Here is a 14,637-nt window from a genome sequence, read left to right on the forward strand (position 1 = left end):
ATTCTGTTGCTACCAAACTGTATTTTGATACTCCTTGATATAGAAACTTTAATTTTTATCTGATATATGATAATATAAAATTCAGGCTTACTTATACTAAACAAACCAGGGTTATTGAAATAATTACTGGGGATTAATAAGGCAGACCACCTTGATGGTAAGGAGAAAAACATCAGTAGCCATATGATTTCTTCTTGACAAGCCATGGGGTGTTATTTATTGTGAAAGGCAAGCCAGGCTGGGCAAGGCTTGTGTCTCTTCATGCATGAATACTTTACTAAAGGCACCAAGCCTGAGCTGCTTATCTGTGTAGATGTAAACAGTATTACTGGTTTTCAGGCATGAGAGATATTGATAATTTAAGCCTGTTAAGCTTTAAAATACTTATATATACATTGTTAAAATTATTCAAAATGAATGACTTTTTAAGTTATAACTCCAGTGGTACTCATATCATACTGATCATTGGTTCTCCAAAATCATCAGCCTGCTTTATAAGAATCTTATTCCAATAACTTTTCAAAGAACATTGACACCTCTTTAGTAATATTCTGAAGAACAGTTATTTTTAAATCAAATTGGTAATTTTTTCTCTTATTTTATCTGTTTCAGATTGATGTGCTATGCTTTGCATGACTAAGACCTCTTACCAAGAATACCTTTGCCTTCATATTCCTGAAGGGCAGGACGACCATGTGAGTACAGATTCTATATATTTGCAGTGAATCCTGATTGATCAACTGCAAAACAAACAAAAAGAAAAACAAAAATGATCCCCCTCCAAAACTATTGTATCACGGATAAAACCCAAGGCATTAATGTCTATTTTCTTTGTTATTTATTCTAGATGAGATAGAAAAACCATCTCTATCACATGATTTTGGTATTATATAAGGGGATTTAAAACAAATAACAAAAATTTTTGTCAGCTCATAATCAGTTACTTATAATAACCAATTATAAGAAGTATAATTGAAAGGATGTATATTAGTCAATTTTTTTGTTACTATAACAAAATCCTGAAAATGAATATTTATTTTTTAAAAGAGGTTTATTTAGCTCATAGTTTTAGATGTTCAGGTGCATGGTGGCTGCATCAACTTGGCTTTGTTGAAGACCTCATGGTGGGTGGAATCACAATTGTGGGAGCATACACGTAAGGGAAGAGACTGCACAGTAAGTCCAGATGTTGGAATAGCCAGGCTTGTTTCTTTTCTTTTAGTACTGAGAATTGAATCCAGGGGTGCTTAACCACAGAGCCACATCCCCAAGCCCCTCCACCCCTTTTTAATAATTTTGAGACATGTTCTTGGTAAGTTGCTTAGTATCTCACTAAGTTGCTGAAGCTGACCTTGAACTTATGATCCTCTTGCCCTAGCCTCCTAAGTTGCTGGGACTACAGGTGTGCATCACCACTTGGCTTGGTTTTTGTATATATAAAACAACTCTGTTGGGAACTAACTGGGGGTCCCAGGAGAAGTATGTTGATCCTTTTCAAAGGCAATGCCTCCAATAGGCCTCACCTTTTAAATGTCCCACCATCTCTTAATATTGCCACACTGGAGACCAAGCTTTCAACACCTGAACCCTTGGGGATGTATTCAAACTATATGTGAACTATAGCAGCATGGTTTTTTTATTTGAATTACACAAGCAAATTCAATTTGCTTGTGTAATTCTGAAAGACAGAACCCCCCAACTTTTTATGTGACATTCTTTTGCAGAGAAACACTGCTAAGAAGGGCTGAAGTGGCAATGAAACAACCCAACAGGAAGAGAAAGCTTAGTATGGACTCCAAAGAGCACTTGCATCAAGATGGTTGCTTGGTGAGATATTGTTTCTTGGCTCTTCCTCACAGTCTGTGGTCACTGTTGAAAGGCATGTGGAATGGTTCAGCTTCTATAACTATAACTGAGGGATATTTTCAGTCTCTTGAAACTTCTTGCTTGTTGTTGAGTTTTACATATAAGTGTCATTAAAGTTTGGTACATTTTAAAAGGTAATTTTAATTTTAATTTTAATTTTAAAGGTGAAAGGAGACCTTTTCTTTTACAAAGATGGAGGTGATTGATCATTATCAAGTAGGGTAATGGAGACTGTGAACTATAGATGGTTTTATTAGGGTTCTTCAAAGAAACAGAACCAATAGTATGTCTGTGTCTGTCTATCATCTATCACCTGTCTATAGAATTATTTTAAGGAATTGTCTCATGCAGTTATGGGGCCAGAAAGTCTGAAATCTTCAGGGAAGGCTGTAGTCTCGGGAAGAGTTGGCATTGTGTACTTGAGTTCCACATCAGTCTGGGGGCAGAGTTCTTTCTTTCTTTCCCTAGGACCTCTGTTTTCTCTTAAAGCCTTCAGCTGATTGAATGAGACTCACCCACAGTATGGAGGGTAATCTGCTTTTCTTAAGTCTACTTAATTAGGTGCTAATCACACCTAAAAATCCCTTTACAGCAAGATGTAGACACATAGAAGGTATAATGTTCATCATGCATCTAGTTCCCTTCACTGTTCTATTTCCTTGTGACATCTTTATCTATTCCTGGGAATTTGAAGGTTGGCAATATGACCCAAAGACATCTGTGATGGCAATTTTTGGAATAGTGGCCAATTAACAGCGTTCTCATTTCTGTCTCCCTCATGGACTCTCATAATTTATTAGGGGTCTTCATATGGTCCATGGTTGTACATTTAGACATTATCTTTGGTGTAGTGACATAATATAGGACATTCTGTGATTCAGTGCCAGGTTTGGTGTGGTTCGATGAATCCTAGATATAACATAAGCACTGGTTTGATGTGCGGTTAGTTTTAAGATATTAACTATAATTTGGTATCAAGCTTCAGAGCTGTTTCATTGGGATCAGCCTCACTGTGAGGTGGCATGATCAGGGTAGAGGTGGGCCCAGTTTCCTGGGTGGTTGCATCTTTAGATCAATGCCAGGAGAGTCAGAGCTCCAGATATACTGCAGAGAAGACTGGGTGTTTAAGAGGTCACTTGGACCAGACCTACTCAGAGTTGTACCTGTCTGATACTTTGCAAGGATGCCATTCTTTTCAGCATCTTTGGATTGCTATGTCATGCCCTCTGAAGAGAAAGAGTATGAAGAAAATCAGGAGTTGATGTGTTCGGTTACTCCTGTGGTCCCCAGGCAGCAACACCAGCATATCCTGGGGGTTTGTTAGAAATGCACATTTCTTGGTCTCAATCTGCTGAATCAGATTCTCTGGGTGGGACCCAGCAATCTATATTTTAACAATGAAGGTGATTCTGTTGACTGCTGGTATTTGAGAACCATTGTCCTAGGGGCTCTGTGCATTGTTCATCTTATCTGCTACTAGTGTTATAGGTAAATACATTTAGAGTAAAATACATTTCACTGCATAATAGTTGCAGATTTTTAGTGGGATGCAACCATTGTGTGAAGCTTAAAAAAACTACAAAAAACCTTTTTACTCACAGTTTTGTTTCCATGCTCTTCAGTGAACATAATCACTTTCAGTTTGAAGTTTGCACACTACTTTTTATATTTGCCCATAATCAGAAAGAAATGCTTCATATATTAATGTATCACCAGAAGATGAACTGTACAGTTTAGCTGTGGTGGGAAGATGTGAGTCTTATTGTATCATGTGACTTACTTGATACAGCTTCACCTGCCCACCTGCTCTCCTTGAACCTGTGGCTCTTCATTTGTTTGAGTGACAACAATTTTAGTACTTCAGCACTCTGAACAAACTGCACAAATCAACTGAGAGTACCCATTCACTGAGAATTCTGGGCTCACTGCTTGTAATGCCCAGAATATGGTATCCATATGCCCCTGGTGAATACATTGCTGCTCTTTTAACCTTTTATGTGGCATGAGCAACAGGACTATAGCATGCAACTATGACAGGATGAAAGGTCATAAACCAATTTCTGGACTGAAAAAAGAGGGTGTAACGATTTTGTGGTGGTAATGGTTGTATGGCGAAATGCATTTATCAATACTGGCTCCTTCATTTTTCTGTGTTATTTTAGTTCAACATTTGAGACCACCCCCACCTTTTAAAAATATTTAGTTTTTAAAATCAGTGTCATTTCTCTTTAAACTGCAAAGATCATTCTCACTTTTTCTCAGTATTCTTGTTCTACAACCTTAATAATTAACCTTCTGTCTTTTCTGTTATAGCACAAATCCCCATTGTCTCTTAAATTCCACCTCAGTTTCTAACCTAATCCTGCTGCTTTTACCATTATTCCTTCCCTTCAGTGGAATTTTCCCAGTTTTTGAACTTAAGAAGTCCTGACAGTTGTGCTTTAGTGTGGGGCCCTGCATAACTGGATTTATGATAATCTGTTAAATGATATTCTTGGTATCTAATGGGATTTCCAGGCAAATGTATTTCTTAGATTAATAGTAAGAAAATTATTTTTTAAAGGACCATATTACAATTTAAGTTTTGAGATGTTTGGATCACATTGTTATTTTAACAGATATTCTCATAGGATAATTAAAAGATGCACATTTAGAATGAGTTTCAACATTGCACAGTCATTTTGGGGCTCATTGCTAGTTACAGTGCCCATTTTCATCAGTTGAATTCAACAGTAGTTTAACACAGAGAGCTAGCTCACTTCTAGGACTATATTTACTATGGAGAGAGGGGTCAGTCATGCTTAGATTTTCTTAGATTCCTTAAAACATCAATAAAATTCTTTGCTTTCTGTGTCACCTTCTGATTTTACAAGTAGCATTTCCATTCAAACAAGTAAGATCCCACTGGCAGATTAAGTATATAAAGCATCAAACAAATGCACAGTTGAGTATCTGCTTCTGAGACAGTAATTTAATGTTTTGAATATCCAGTAATTTCTAGATGCTAATAATATCTGTCAGTGGATGTTTTCCTGGATTAATATTTTCTAAGTATTTCTGCATAGAATTTTTAAAATATTTATTTATACTTTTCAAAATACAGTCACATGCCAGGCACAGTGGCACACACTAATCCCAGTGACTCAGGAGGCTGAGGCAGGAGGATCACAGGTTTGAAGCCAGTCTCAACAACGTAGCAAGACTGTAAGTAACCTAGCGAGACCCTGTCTCAAAATAAAAAATAAAAAAGACTGAGGATGTGACTCAGTGGTTAAGCAACCCTGGGTTCAATCCCTGGTACCTAAAAAACAAAAACAAACAAACAAACAAAAAACCCAAAACAAAATATAACAAACAAAACCCCCAGTCATTTGGTTAAAAAAATCAAATTGTACAGACAAGTATTAAAATGAGACATTAATTCTCTGCCCAATCATATGTATATTAAATTGCCAAGTATTTTTGTAAAAGTGGGACCACTATTGATAGATTGTTTTATATCTGTAGAACACAAAAAGAAAAATGAAAGTTAAGAACCTCCACCTGCTATGCACATAAACATATACATCACACAAATACATACCTCAAGTGACCTCATATTCTACCTATTGTTCTGTATTGATTTTTTTGCAATTATTAGGTGTATCTTGGAGATGTGGGCCTTCTTATTAGTTTCAGTGGTGCACAGTGTTCGTTCTGTGAATATATCACAATTTTTAAACAATGCCCTACTGTAAACATTTGGCTTATTTTTATTTTTGTGGGTAACACAACACGTCATACATCTTTTTGATCTGGGTATACCTTTGCAGTTGGTTCACAGATAAGACCTTATCAGTGGGACTCTCTTATTAAAGGGTGCATGCATTTAGAATTTGGAGTAGCCTTTCAAGATCATCCTGCAGAGAGGTCACTCTAGTTTATCTTCTCCCTAACAGTTTCTGCCAGAATGCTTCTTTTCCCTGGGTTTTATTACTTGTCTCATATTTTTGCTCACTCGTTTCTCCTGTACACATGAACTTTTGTTTCTGGAACTGGTCTCCTTAATGCTGCCATAGACTTGAAGAAGGGTGTTCTTTGCTCCTTTGAGACTCCTTGACATATGATGCCTTTGTACAGCATCCAACACAAAGATCAGTGTCATTTTGGGTGCCCTTTCCTAGCTTTTTCTACCCATCACCATTAGAGTTGACTAGCATAGTGTAGGTAGATGGTAATTGGGGAAACAACATTTTTTATAGTGATTTTATTGATGTTTAGTATGTGTGGGTGTTCTGGGCACAAAACCCCAAAACATTATGTAGGTTGTAAAATTTCAGATTTCCTACAGAAAAGTGCAAATTTAACAAATAAAAAGGAAGTTTTATTTGACTGTACAAGAATAAAATATATGGCCTCTCTTTGTTTGTATATAATATCTGGTATTAAGGAAATGTTAATTCCCATTCTTTCTTTCTCTCTGAACCTTCTAAAAACAGCAAATCAATATTTAAATATTGAGTTATAAATTTTGGAAGATAGAGAAAGATAGATATATGAGACATTTTTATTTCCCTAAAGGATCTTAATGTCTTGCTAGATAAAAGAGAACTGGACTGGGGATATAGCTCAGTTGCAATACTTATGGAGCACATCAGTGCTCTAAGGTATGGTTTTTGTAAAGGTGTGAGGTTGGAAGTGAACATGACGTGTGATAAATGGTAGGATTTTAATGTCTTGTCTGACTGCAGCAGATGTTGCTATTGGCAGTGTAGTAGAATGAGCGAAGGATGAGGGTTAGAAGTCAGGAGTTAAGTCTTTGGCTCTGTTGCTTATTTGCTCTGCAGCTAAGGACAATCCCTTTACCACTGGGCCCCACTTTGTTTTTAGAAGATTTTTAAGTCTTTCCATTTCAGTAAGCTTAAGGTTTGGTGAGTAACGAGATTGTAAGAAGACTTGGGTAGTTCTGGCTGCGCACTCAGTGGGTCTTGGGGCAGAGCAGAGGGAATTGTACTTAATATGGTCACTGGCCTTGATAAATTGACAGCAGGGAACAATGGTTGACCTTAGTTTGGACAGAGTGTAATAAAATCTCTTTCATAACACTTTTAAATAGATACTGAGAAAATGTTTAGGATAGCATTGCTTTCTTTTTTTATTGTTTGTTCTACTTTAGTTATACAGGATATCAGAATGTACTTCAACTCACTGTACACAACTTTTCACTTCTCTGGTTGTACATAATGTAGAGTCACACCGTTTGTGTAATCGTACATGGAGTATTGATGTCTGTCTCATGCCACCATCTTTCCCACCCCTATTCCCCATCCCCTTCCCTCACTCTCCTTTGTCCAGTCCAAAGTTCCTCCATTCACCCCCCACCCATTATGGATCAGCATCTGCTTATCAGAGAAAACATTTGGCCTTTGGTTTTGGGTATTGGTTTATTTCACTTAGCATGATATTCTCCAATTCCATTCATTTACCTGCAAATTCCATAACTTCATTCTTCTTTAAGGCTGAATAATATTCCATTCTGTATATATACCACAGTTTCTTTATCCATTCATCTATTGAAGGGCATCTAGGTTGGTTCCATAGTTTAGCTATTGTGAATTGAGCTGCTATAAACATTGATGTGGCTGCGTCACTGTAGTATGGTGATTTTAAGTCCTTTGGGACTTAAATGAATAGCTCATTTCTTATTTTTCAGCAGTACTTATATTTTTATCACTTTGTTTTTGTACTTGGAGACTGATGTAATTTTGCAACAGCCAGTAGAATTCTTTTATAGTCAGAGGAACCACTGGAAGGTGATATTTATAAGGCTACTTTAGATTTTTATATGCCTTAGCAAATACTATAGGGAGATTTTATTCAGAGACTATAGCTTTATTATCAAGTATTTGGTTAAAATGGAAGCATTTTCTTCACTAACTATTCCAGTAGAGCAATGGGAAAAAATTCCCTAACTTCCTGCATTTTTATCTCAAAGGTTAATTTCATTTATCTTTAGTTCATATTTCACATTGGAATAGAGCCAAATAGAACTCAAAAAATAGACTCAAACCAACAGGTAAAATTCATATAGAAGTTTGTTACTGAAGTTACTAAATAGGATTCCAGCATTTCCTAGTTTACAAAACCAGTATGTGTCGCTTTTGGGGTAGTTGTCAGGTTCTTCTGGGGTAGGGACGGCAAGGTTCTCGAGGATCCTCCTGAGCTCCAGAGACTCCTGTGTGACAGTGAAGGCAGAGATGGGCTTTGCAGGAATATGAGGATTTGAAAGTGCTTTTTTTTTGTTCCCACACACTGATGAATTTTGTTCCCACATCACTGAAACTTGTTGTAAAGTGTGGTATGGCCAGTACCATACTTAGGAGGGCCAGCAGGTCTAGCCTGTTTGGTTATTTCCCCACCTCATGATCCTCTCTTCCTGTAGGTCTGGTGTGAAGTCAATGAGTGGGAGTGCACAATTGCAGACTTATTTTATGTTCCCTCAACCATTATTACCCTCTTTCAGAATGTTATTACTTTCTTTTCTAAAGCTTTATTTTCAGTTTTGCAACTAAAGTTTGAAACCTGGGAAATCACAATAATGATTTCATTTTTCTCAATTCATATTGATTTCCTTAAGTCTTCTGTCTGGGAAAATAAGGTAAAATGCTCATTTTTTTCCCTTTTGTTTTTAAAAATTCATTCTCTGTTAATTAGTAGCATTTGAGATTTATTACCTTTATGAAATAATTAGTTCGGACAGAAGCATCTAATGGTAAAACTAGTAGGAACTTTGGAGAACATTTAGTTCAGTGTCTTTATTTTAACAAATGAGAAAAATCAGGTCCAGAGGATTTATATCATTTGTTCAAATTTAAATTGCTCTTTACAGGTAGGGTTAGGATTTTACCTCAGGATTTGTCCTGGCCCCAAATTCAACATTTTTGTACTATTTCATGTGATATTAAATACTTTTCTGTTTGAAAATTGTTTAAAATGTAAAGCTCTATGCAGTAGTGTACACCTGTAACCCAGCAATTCAGAAGACTGAGGCAGGAGGACCACAAGTTCGAGGCCAGTCTGGGCAAGACCCTATTTCAAAATAAAAATGAAAAATGACTGGGGGCATTGCTCAATGGTAGAGCACCCTTTGGTTAAATATTTATTACCCTCTCCAAATTAAGTCAGTATATCATAAGAGAAGAGTACACTTACTCAGATACTCAAAATTATGATCTTTTGTATGTATATGTGTGTGTCTGCATATCCAGAACTTGATCTGTCTAAAGAACATACAGATGCAGGAAACTTGGATAATTTAAATCTGAAGTGAAGGGTAAAGTATTTTGATGGGGAGTGTTTTTTTTTTCCGTTTCTAGGCAGAATTTCAATAGCAAATAAGGAAGTGTTGAATCAAGTATCACAATTCATTAGCTGAGTGACAGCATATTACATATTTCTTTTTATTTTTCAATGATACAGTGATTAGAAAAGTGCTTCAGTGGCTGTTATGTGCGCATAATCAACTCTTGAATGCTGTTTCTTGTTACCATTTCAGTTTTGCTGTAGAGAGTTTTGTTGTTTTGGATTATGTGAATTTCGCATGTATTGACTGAATGAAGATGGATGAAATTGGTGTAAAGAGCTACCATAGAAAATTAGCTCTGATTCAGGAGTTCATCCCACACAGCAGAATAGGGGTAGATGTGATTGGGTGACTACCATCCACATTCCCACTCTGCCCTGGAAGAAAGCAGGAAGGCTTGTGGCAATGGCATCTGCAGAGAGCTTGTTGAAAATCCATAATCGCAGGTCCCACCCCAGACCTACTAGTCAAGATCTGCATTTTAGCAAGATCCCCAGGTGATTCACATGCATGTGAGAATGTAAGAGGCCTGCTTTATTAATTGCATAAAGATACACATCATTAACTTTGGTTGTGAAATCTTCCAGGCAGAAAAGTACCGTTCTTGAATATTGCCTTTATGCTTTCATTCAGCAAATATTGCTGATTTACACTAGGTGCCAGACTCTGTTTAGGGGATGAAAGATGGTTAAAACACATTGTCTGTTCACTAAAATGGGAGAAATAATACAACTAATGATTATAGTGCAGTGTGGTAGACCCAGCAATGGATTTCTATAGGGTATTTCTAGGCTTCCATGGGTTCCCAGCTTATGCTAGGTGGAGGGGGTGAGGGGAGGATTACATAATACTTAATGAGTGGAATCCTAAAGAGTAAGTAGGATAGTTTCAGTTTTCAGTTGTTGCATAACAAATTGACAGAAACTTAGCAACTTAAAACACTCATTTGTTTTATCACAGTTTCTGAGAAGTCCAGGCATGGCTTAAGTGGGTTTGTTGCTCAGGGTTTTAGGGTAAGTAAAATCAGTGGTGGCATGGCTGAGTTCCATTATGGGGCTCAGCATCCTCATCTAGGCTCCTGTTCTTATTGGCAGATTCAGTTTCTTGTGACTCTAGCACTCAGATCCCTGTTTTCTTTCTAACTGTCAAGCAGAGGCCACTGTCATCTCCTAGAGGCCACCACGATTCCTTACCAGACCCTCTCACATGGTGGGCTTGGATCATGGGAATTTGATGGAGGGAGATAGAGATCCACTGATGGTTGTGTTGGTGAGTTGGAGGCTGGCCCAGCTGGTGCAGAGTTTGTAGAATGAGGTGGGGCCGGGCAGGTGCGGGTGGATAGGGACTTCAGGGACTTGTCAGTGAGGGCTGCACATGGCATGGAGAGGCACAAGTAGGGAACTCAAAGGAGGACCTGGGGTGTGCAGGGAGGATGGGAGAGTGCAGTGACATCACAGTCTAGGGAGTCAGGAGCTACAAGGAGTAGGGGACAGCCAGGTAAGCACATCCTGTCACTCTGTCGCCATTCAGTGCAGGGAGCCCCTGATGAACATTGGATATTGTGGTTTATTCATAACCTTCAAAGTCCAATGAAGTTCTTGGCTTATTGTAATTTCCTAGAGATGTTTTTTTTTTTGAAATAAGTAATTGATTCAGTTAGGGGTTCAATATTCTTGCTTGTTCCCCCTTAGAATGCTTCTTTCGTGAGAGATTGTGTTAATTTGTGCTGTGCTTCCTCAGCTGGTAAACACAAATAGCCAGGCTAGGCTGGTTTAATTTCTGTTAAGTCCCTGGATACATTCTTAGCAGTTTGAAATCTGGCAAAGTAACTGTTGGCAGTGCCACTGATTGAGAGCCTGCCATGTCTATGTATTATTATAAGGACTTTACTCATGGGTCTCTAATACTTAAACAGTCTTGTAAAGGAGGTTGTGAGAGTCACAGGTTATGAAATCATAGAGGCTAAATAAATAACTTTTTCAGCATGATACAGCTAGTAAGGGGTGGAGTTGGGATTTGAACCTTTCTTTGGCTGTCTGACTCAAAAATGTGTACAGAAACAGAACTCTTTTAGTCTGTACAAAATACTAGGTAGCCTAAGAAACATGAAAATATAAGGCTGTGTCAATTAAAATACTATAGTACTGGAACATGACAGATAGACTTAAGAAACAGGACTGAAAGCCAGAAATAGCATCGAAGGTACTTGGGAGTTCCAGTGTGAAATGCACAGGTCTTAGACAGATGGCAGAGGAAGATACTAAGTAAGTGGTGTTGGATTAAGTGAGGAACTATCAGGGCAAAAGTTTGGTGTCTTTAGTTCATGTCCTGACTCCACCTATCAAAGACTTAACTATAAAACAATGAACCACAGTATAGCGGTCATAAACAAAAGGGGAAAGATTTTGTAATCTGAGAGTAGAGAAAACTTTCTCGATTTTACTCAAATCTCTAAGCCATAAGAGAAAAGTTTGATAATTTCTTAAAACAAACAACAAATGTTCTGCCTTGGTATTAAAAAAAAAAAACCATAAGGAAAGTGAAAAAAAGAACTGACATACTAGGAAAAATAAGTAATTTATATCATATCTTAGACAAAGAACTAATCTTCCCAATTTATCAAGACCAAAGGTTGGGTAATCATTCCAACCAATGATGAAAAGAGACGTTTTATAGAAAAGGACATACAAGTGCTCTTTAAATATATAATTTGATCTTCAACCTCTGCATAATGAAGCAAATGCAAATGACAGCAACAATGACCTGTCATCTTGTTAAAAATTCCAGATTTTGATAACATACCATATTGACATGACTGTGGGAAAATAGGCACCAATCAAGCTTGTCATGCATGAAGAGGAGCTGCCAAGGCGTGGCTTGACTTGGCAGCACCTAGCAACATAGAGATGCGTGTCTCCTTTGCTTTGGCAGTGCCATTCTGCAGTCACTGTACAGATAACCTGGTGTGTGTGCAAAACCACACATGTCCACGTTTTGTACTGCAGTAGGGTATGATTGAAAAAGGAAAAAAAATGAATGGTAACACCCTAAATTTCCATAAATAAGTCCTGGCATATCTATTTATACCATGCAGTTATGAGGCAAGAATGAAAACATCCTTTATAAACCTACCTGGGAGGGAAGATCACTCAGGTATTTTGTTAAGTAAAAAGATAGGTAGAAAACAATATTATGATATGCTATCTTTTGTGCACTAGGGCAATAAAATGAGAATATATATTCATGTTTCATTGTATTTTTATGATGAAAACTTTGCACCAATCCACAATGATTATAAGAGTAGGGGTATTAAGAATTGGCCAGATGGGGAAGGGCAGAAGGGAAAGTTTTCACTCTATTTTCTGAATATATAATATTATCTGTGTATCTATCTATATCTGTATCTTGAACCATATAAACTCAAAAAATGAAATAAATTAATAAAATATAAGCTTCAGGGGCTGTGGTCGGTGCGTTTTGCCTGGTGGAGCACTTGACCTAGGGATGGGTTCTATGTCTTGCTTATTGCTTGTGCTTGTCCTGTTTGCTGTATTTAAACTATGGCTTCTAGGTGGGAAGCTTTGAAGTCATTTGTCCATTCTGAAAAGGACATTGTCATAGGTATTACCATCTTAACAGAGCACCACAAAGTACAGTAGGCTCTGATAGGGTAAAAGCAAAAGTAGGATGGAGAACTTGACTTGGGCTGAGAACAAACCTCTTCTGTCAGCTGCTTCCAGTGTGGCTGTTAGGTCCAGGGATCCAGTTCGTAGGGACATCTGTGTTCACCTCCATATTAACTGCTGTGAGGTGGAATTTCTCTTGTATTTTAGCCAATGAACAGTTAAAACAGTAGTAAAGGATTCCTCCCACATCCATGTGGATTGTTGCATATGATCCTGGGTATCCACCCAGAAAGTGCCACCTACCTTGTATTGTCCTCTCACTAACAGGAGGAATCTTTATGACTTTGCTTTCTGAAAACAGACACATTAGTTTTCAGGGTTTCAAGCCGTTATCTGGAAATATGATCTAACCCACATTTTCTGTATTCCAGGAACAAGTTGAAGAGGAGAAGCAGGGGAGCAGTGCAACCCTTTTGAGTCACGGTAATTATCACCATCAGTTACAGTTTTAGTGTATGGTGAACTTTTTATTAGGTTGCTTTAGCTCTTTTAGATTTATTAACTTAAATATGTAATAGTCTTTTATTCCATTTATTACAGCACGTTACATCAGACTTTATCAGTGCCATCAAAGATTTTCAAATATATATGAAGAGAGTTTGAAGCTTTTATTATCTTATTTACTTGGATTAAAAAAAAATTTAAGGAAAATGATTTCTAGTTTGTAAACTCTCTCTATGAACAAGAAAATAAGAAATGCTGCTTAGTTTATTTGTAATTCTTTGCTTAAGCTTTTCCCACCTTGGTTTACTTTTGTACTCTTTGATGAAAGCCATGTTTTAGAGGAGATGTACTTTTACTCTAAAATGAATATCCCTCATTATAGTTGTTAATATATCAGTGGGTTTTAGACAATAGCCTTTTAGCATTTGACGGATTCTCTGATACTTTAAATCAACAAATGAAGATGTTATTTCACTGGAATACATATTTCTCATATTTTGTGATTATTTCCATACAAGCAGAGGACTGTTATTAAATTTTCTGTAAATATAGTTGAATGTCCAGCAATATTTGTGCTCTTCTCAGTGGGAAGGAGACAAATAAATTTGATAATACTCCTCTAATAAACTTTTAGAAGTGCTATAAATATTTGTTGAGTAAGCCTTTTATTTGTTTTTAAGTAATAAAAACACCTAAAAGTACCTTGAAAAATGACAAACAAGAATTTAGATTTTAAAAGACCACCTTATATTGCTTAGTCCTGGAACATATTAAAAATTTGTACCTACCACTTAAATGATACTTAAAGTTGTTTTCTATTATAACCAAACACTGTATGCTGCTTTAAATTCTTTTTCTTCTCTGACTGCCACCCCAGGCCTGTCATGTTCTTTGCTGAAAAAGCAAAATAGGATGCAGTAGTTTGATAATTATGTAACTTGATGTTGAAATATACTTCAGTTACACAACACTGGAATTTTAGAAATAAATTTGGACTATACCTTGCCCTAACAGTAGGGGCTTTTTTAAACAGTTTTTTTCTTCCCAGAGAGAGGTGGTGATTTATGATGTTGTTGTCTTCCCTGCAGCTATATTTTCAGACTATTATAAATTGTTTTAGGTTCTTTTATTTTGTGGTTGAAACTTTCACTCTAGAAAAAGAAGAACAGACTTGGGTCAATAATTTTAAAATGTTTGGTTACCAAACTAAGATTCTTTACTAATTTAGTATTTATTGTTTCACTCTATCCTGACATATGTTTGTCTCAGTGTTTCATTTTAGTGAAAAGTACTTTTTTG

General features: G+C 36.9%; 1 protein-coding gene across 9 annotated transcripts in view; it reads left to right on the plus strand.

Annotated features, from left to right (window-relative positions):
• The window catches only part of L3mbtl4 (L3MBTL histone methyl-lysine binding protein 4), a 520,509-nt gene that overhangs the window by 127,238 nt on the left and 378,634 nt on the right, over window positions 1–14,637 (plus strand). For all 9 annotated transcript variants that reach the window (XM_047526991.1, XM_047526997.1, XM_047526990.1 and 6 more), the window contains exons 2-4: window positions 613–695; window positions 1,725–1,827; window positions 13,266–13,317. In XM_047526991.1, the coding sequence (XP_047382947.1) occupies window positions 1,756–1,827; window positions 13,266–13,317 (124 nt within the window). In that variant the 5' untranslated portion in view covers window positions 613–695; window positions 1,725–1,755. The remainder of the gene's footprint in view (window positions 1–612; window positions 696–1,724; window positions 1,828–13,265; window positions 13,318–14,637) is intronic.

This window comes from Sciurus carolinensis, chromosome 15 (genome assembly GCF_902686445.1).
Source record: "Sciurus carolinensis chromosome 15, mSciCar1.2, whole genome shotgun sequence".
Lineage (NCBI taxonomy): Eukaryota > Metazoa > Chordata > Mammalia > Rodentia > Sciuridae > Sciurus > Sciurus carolinensis.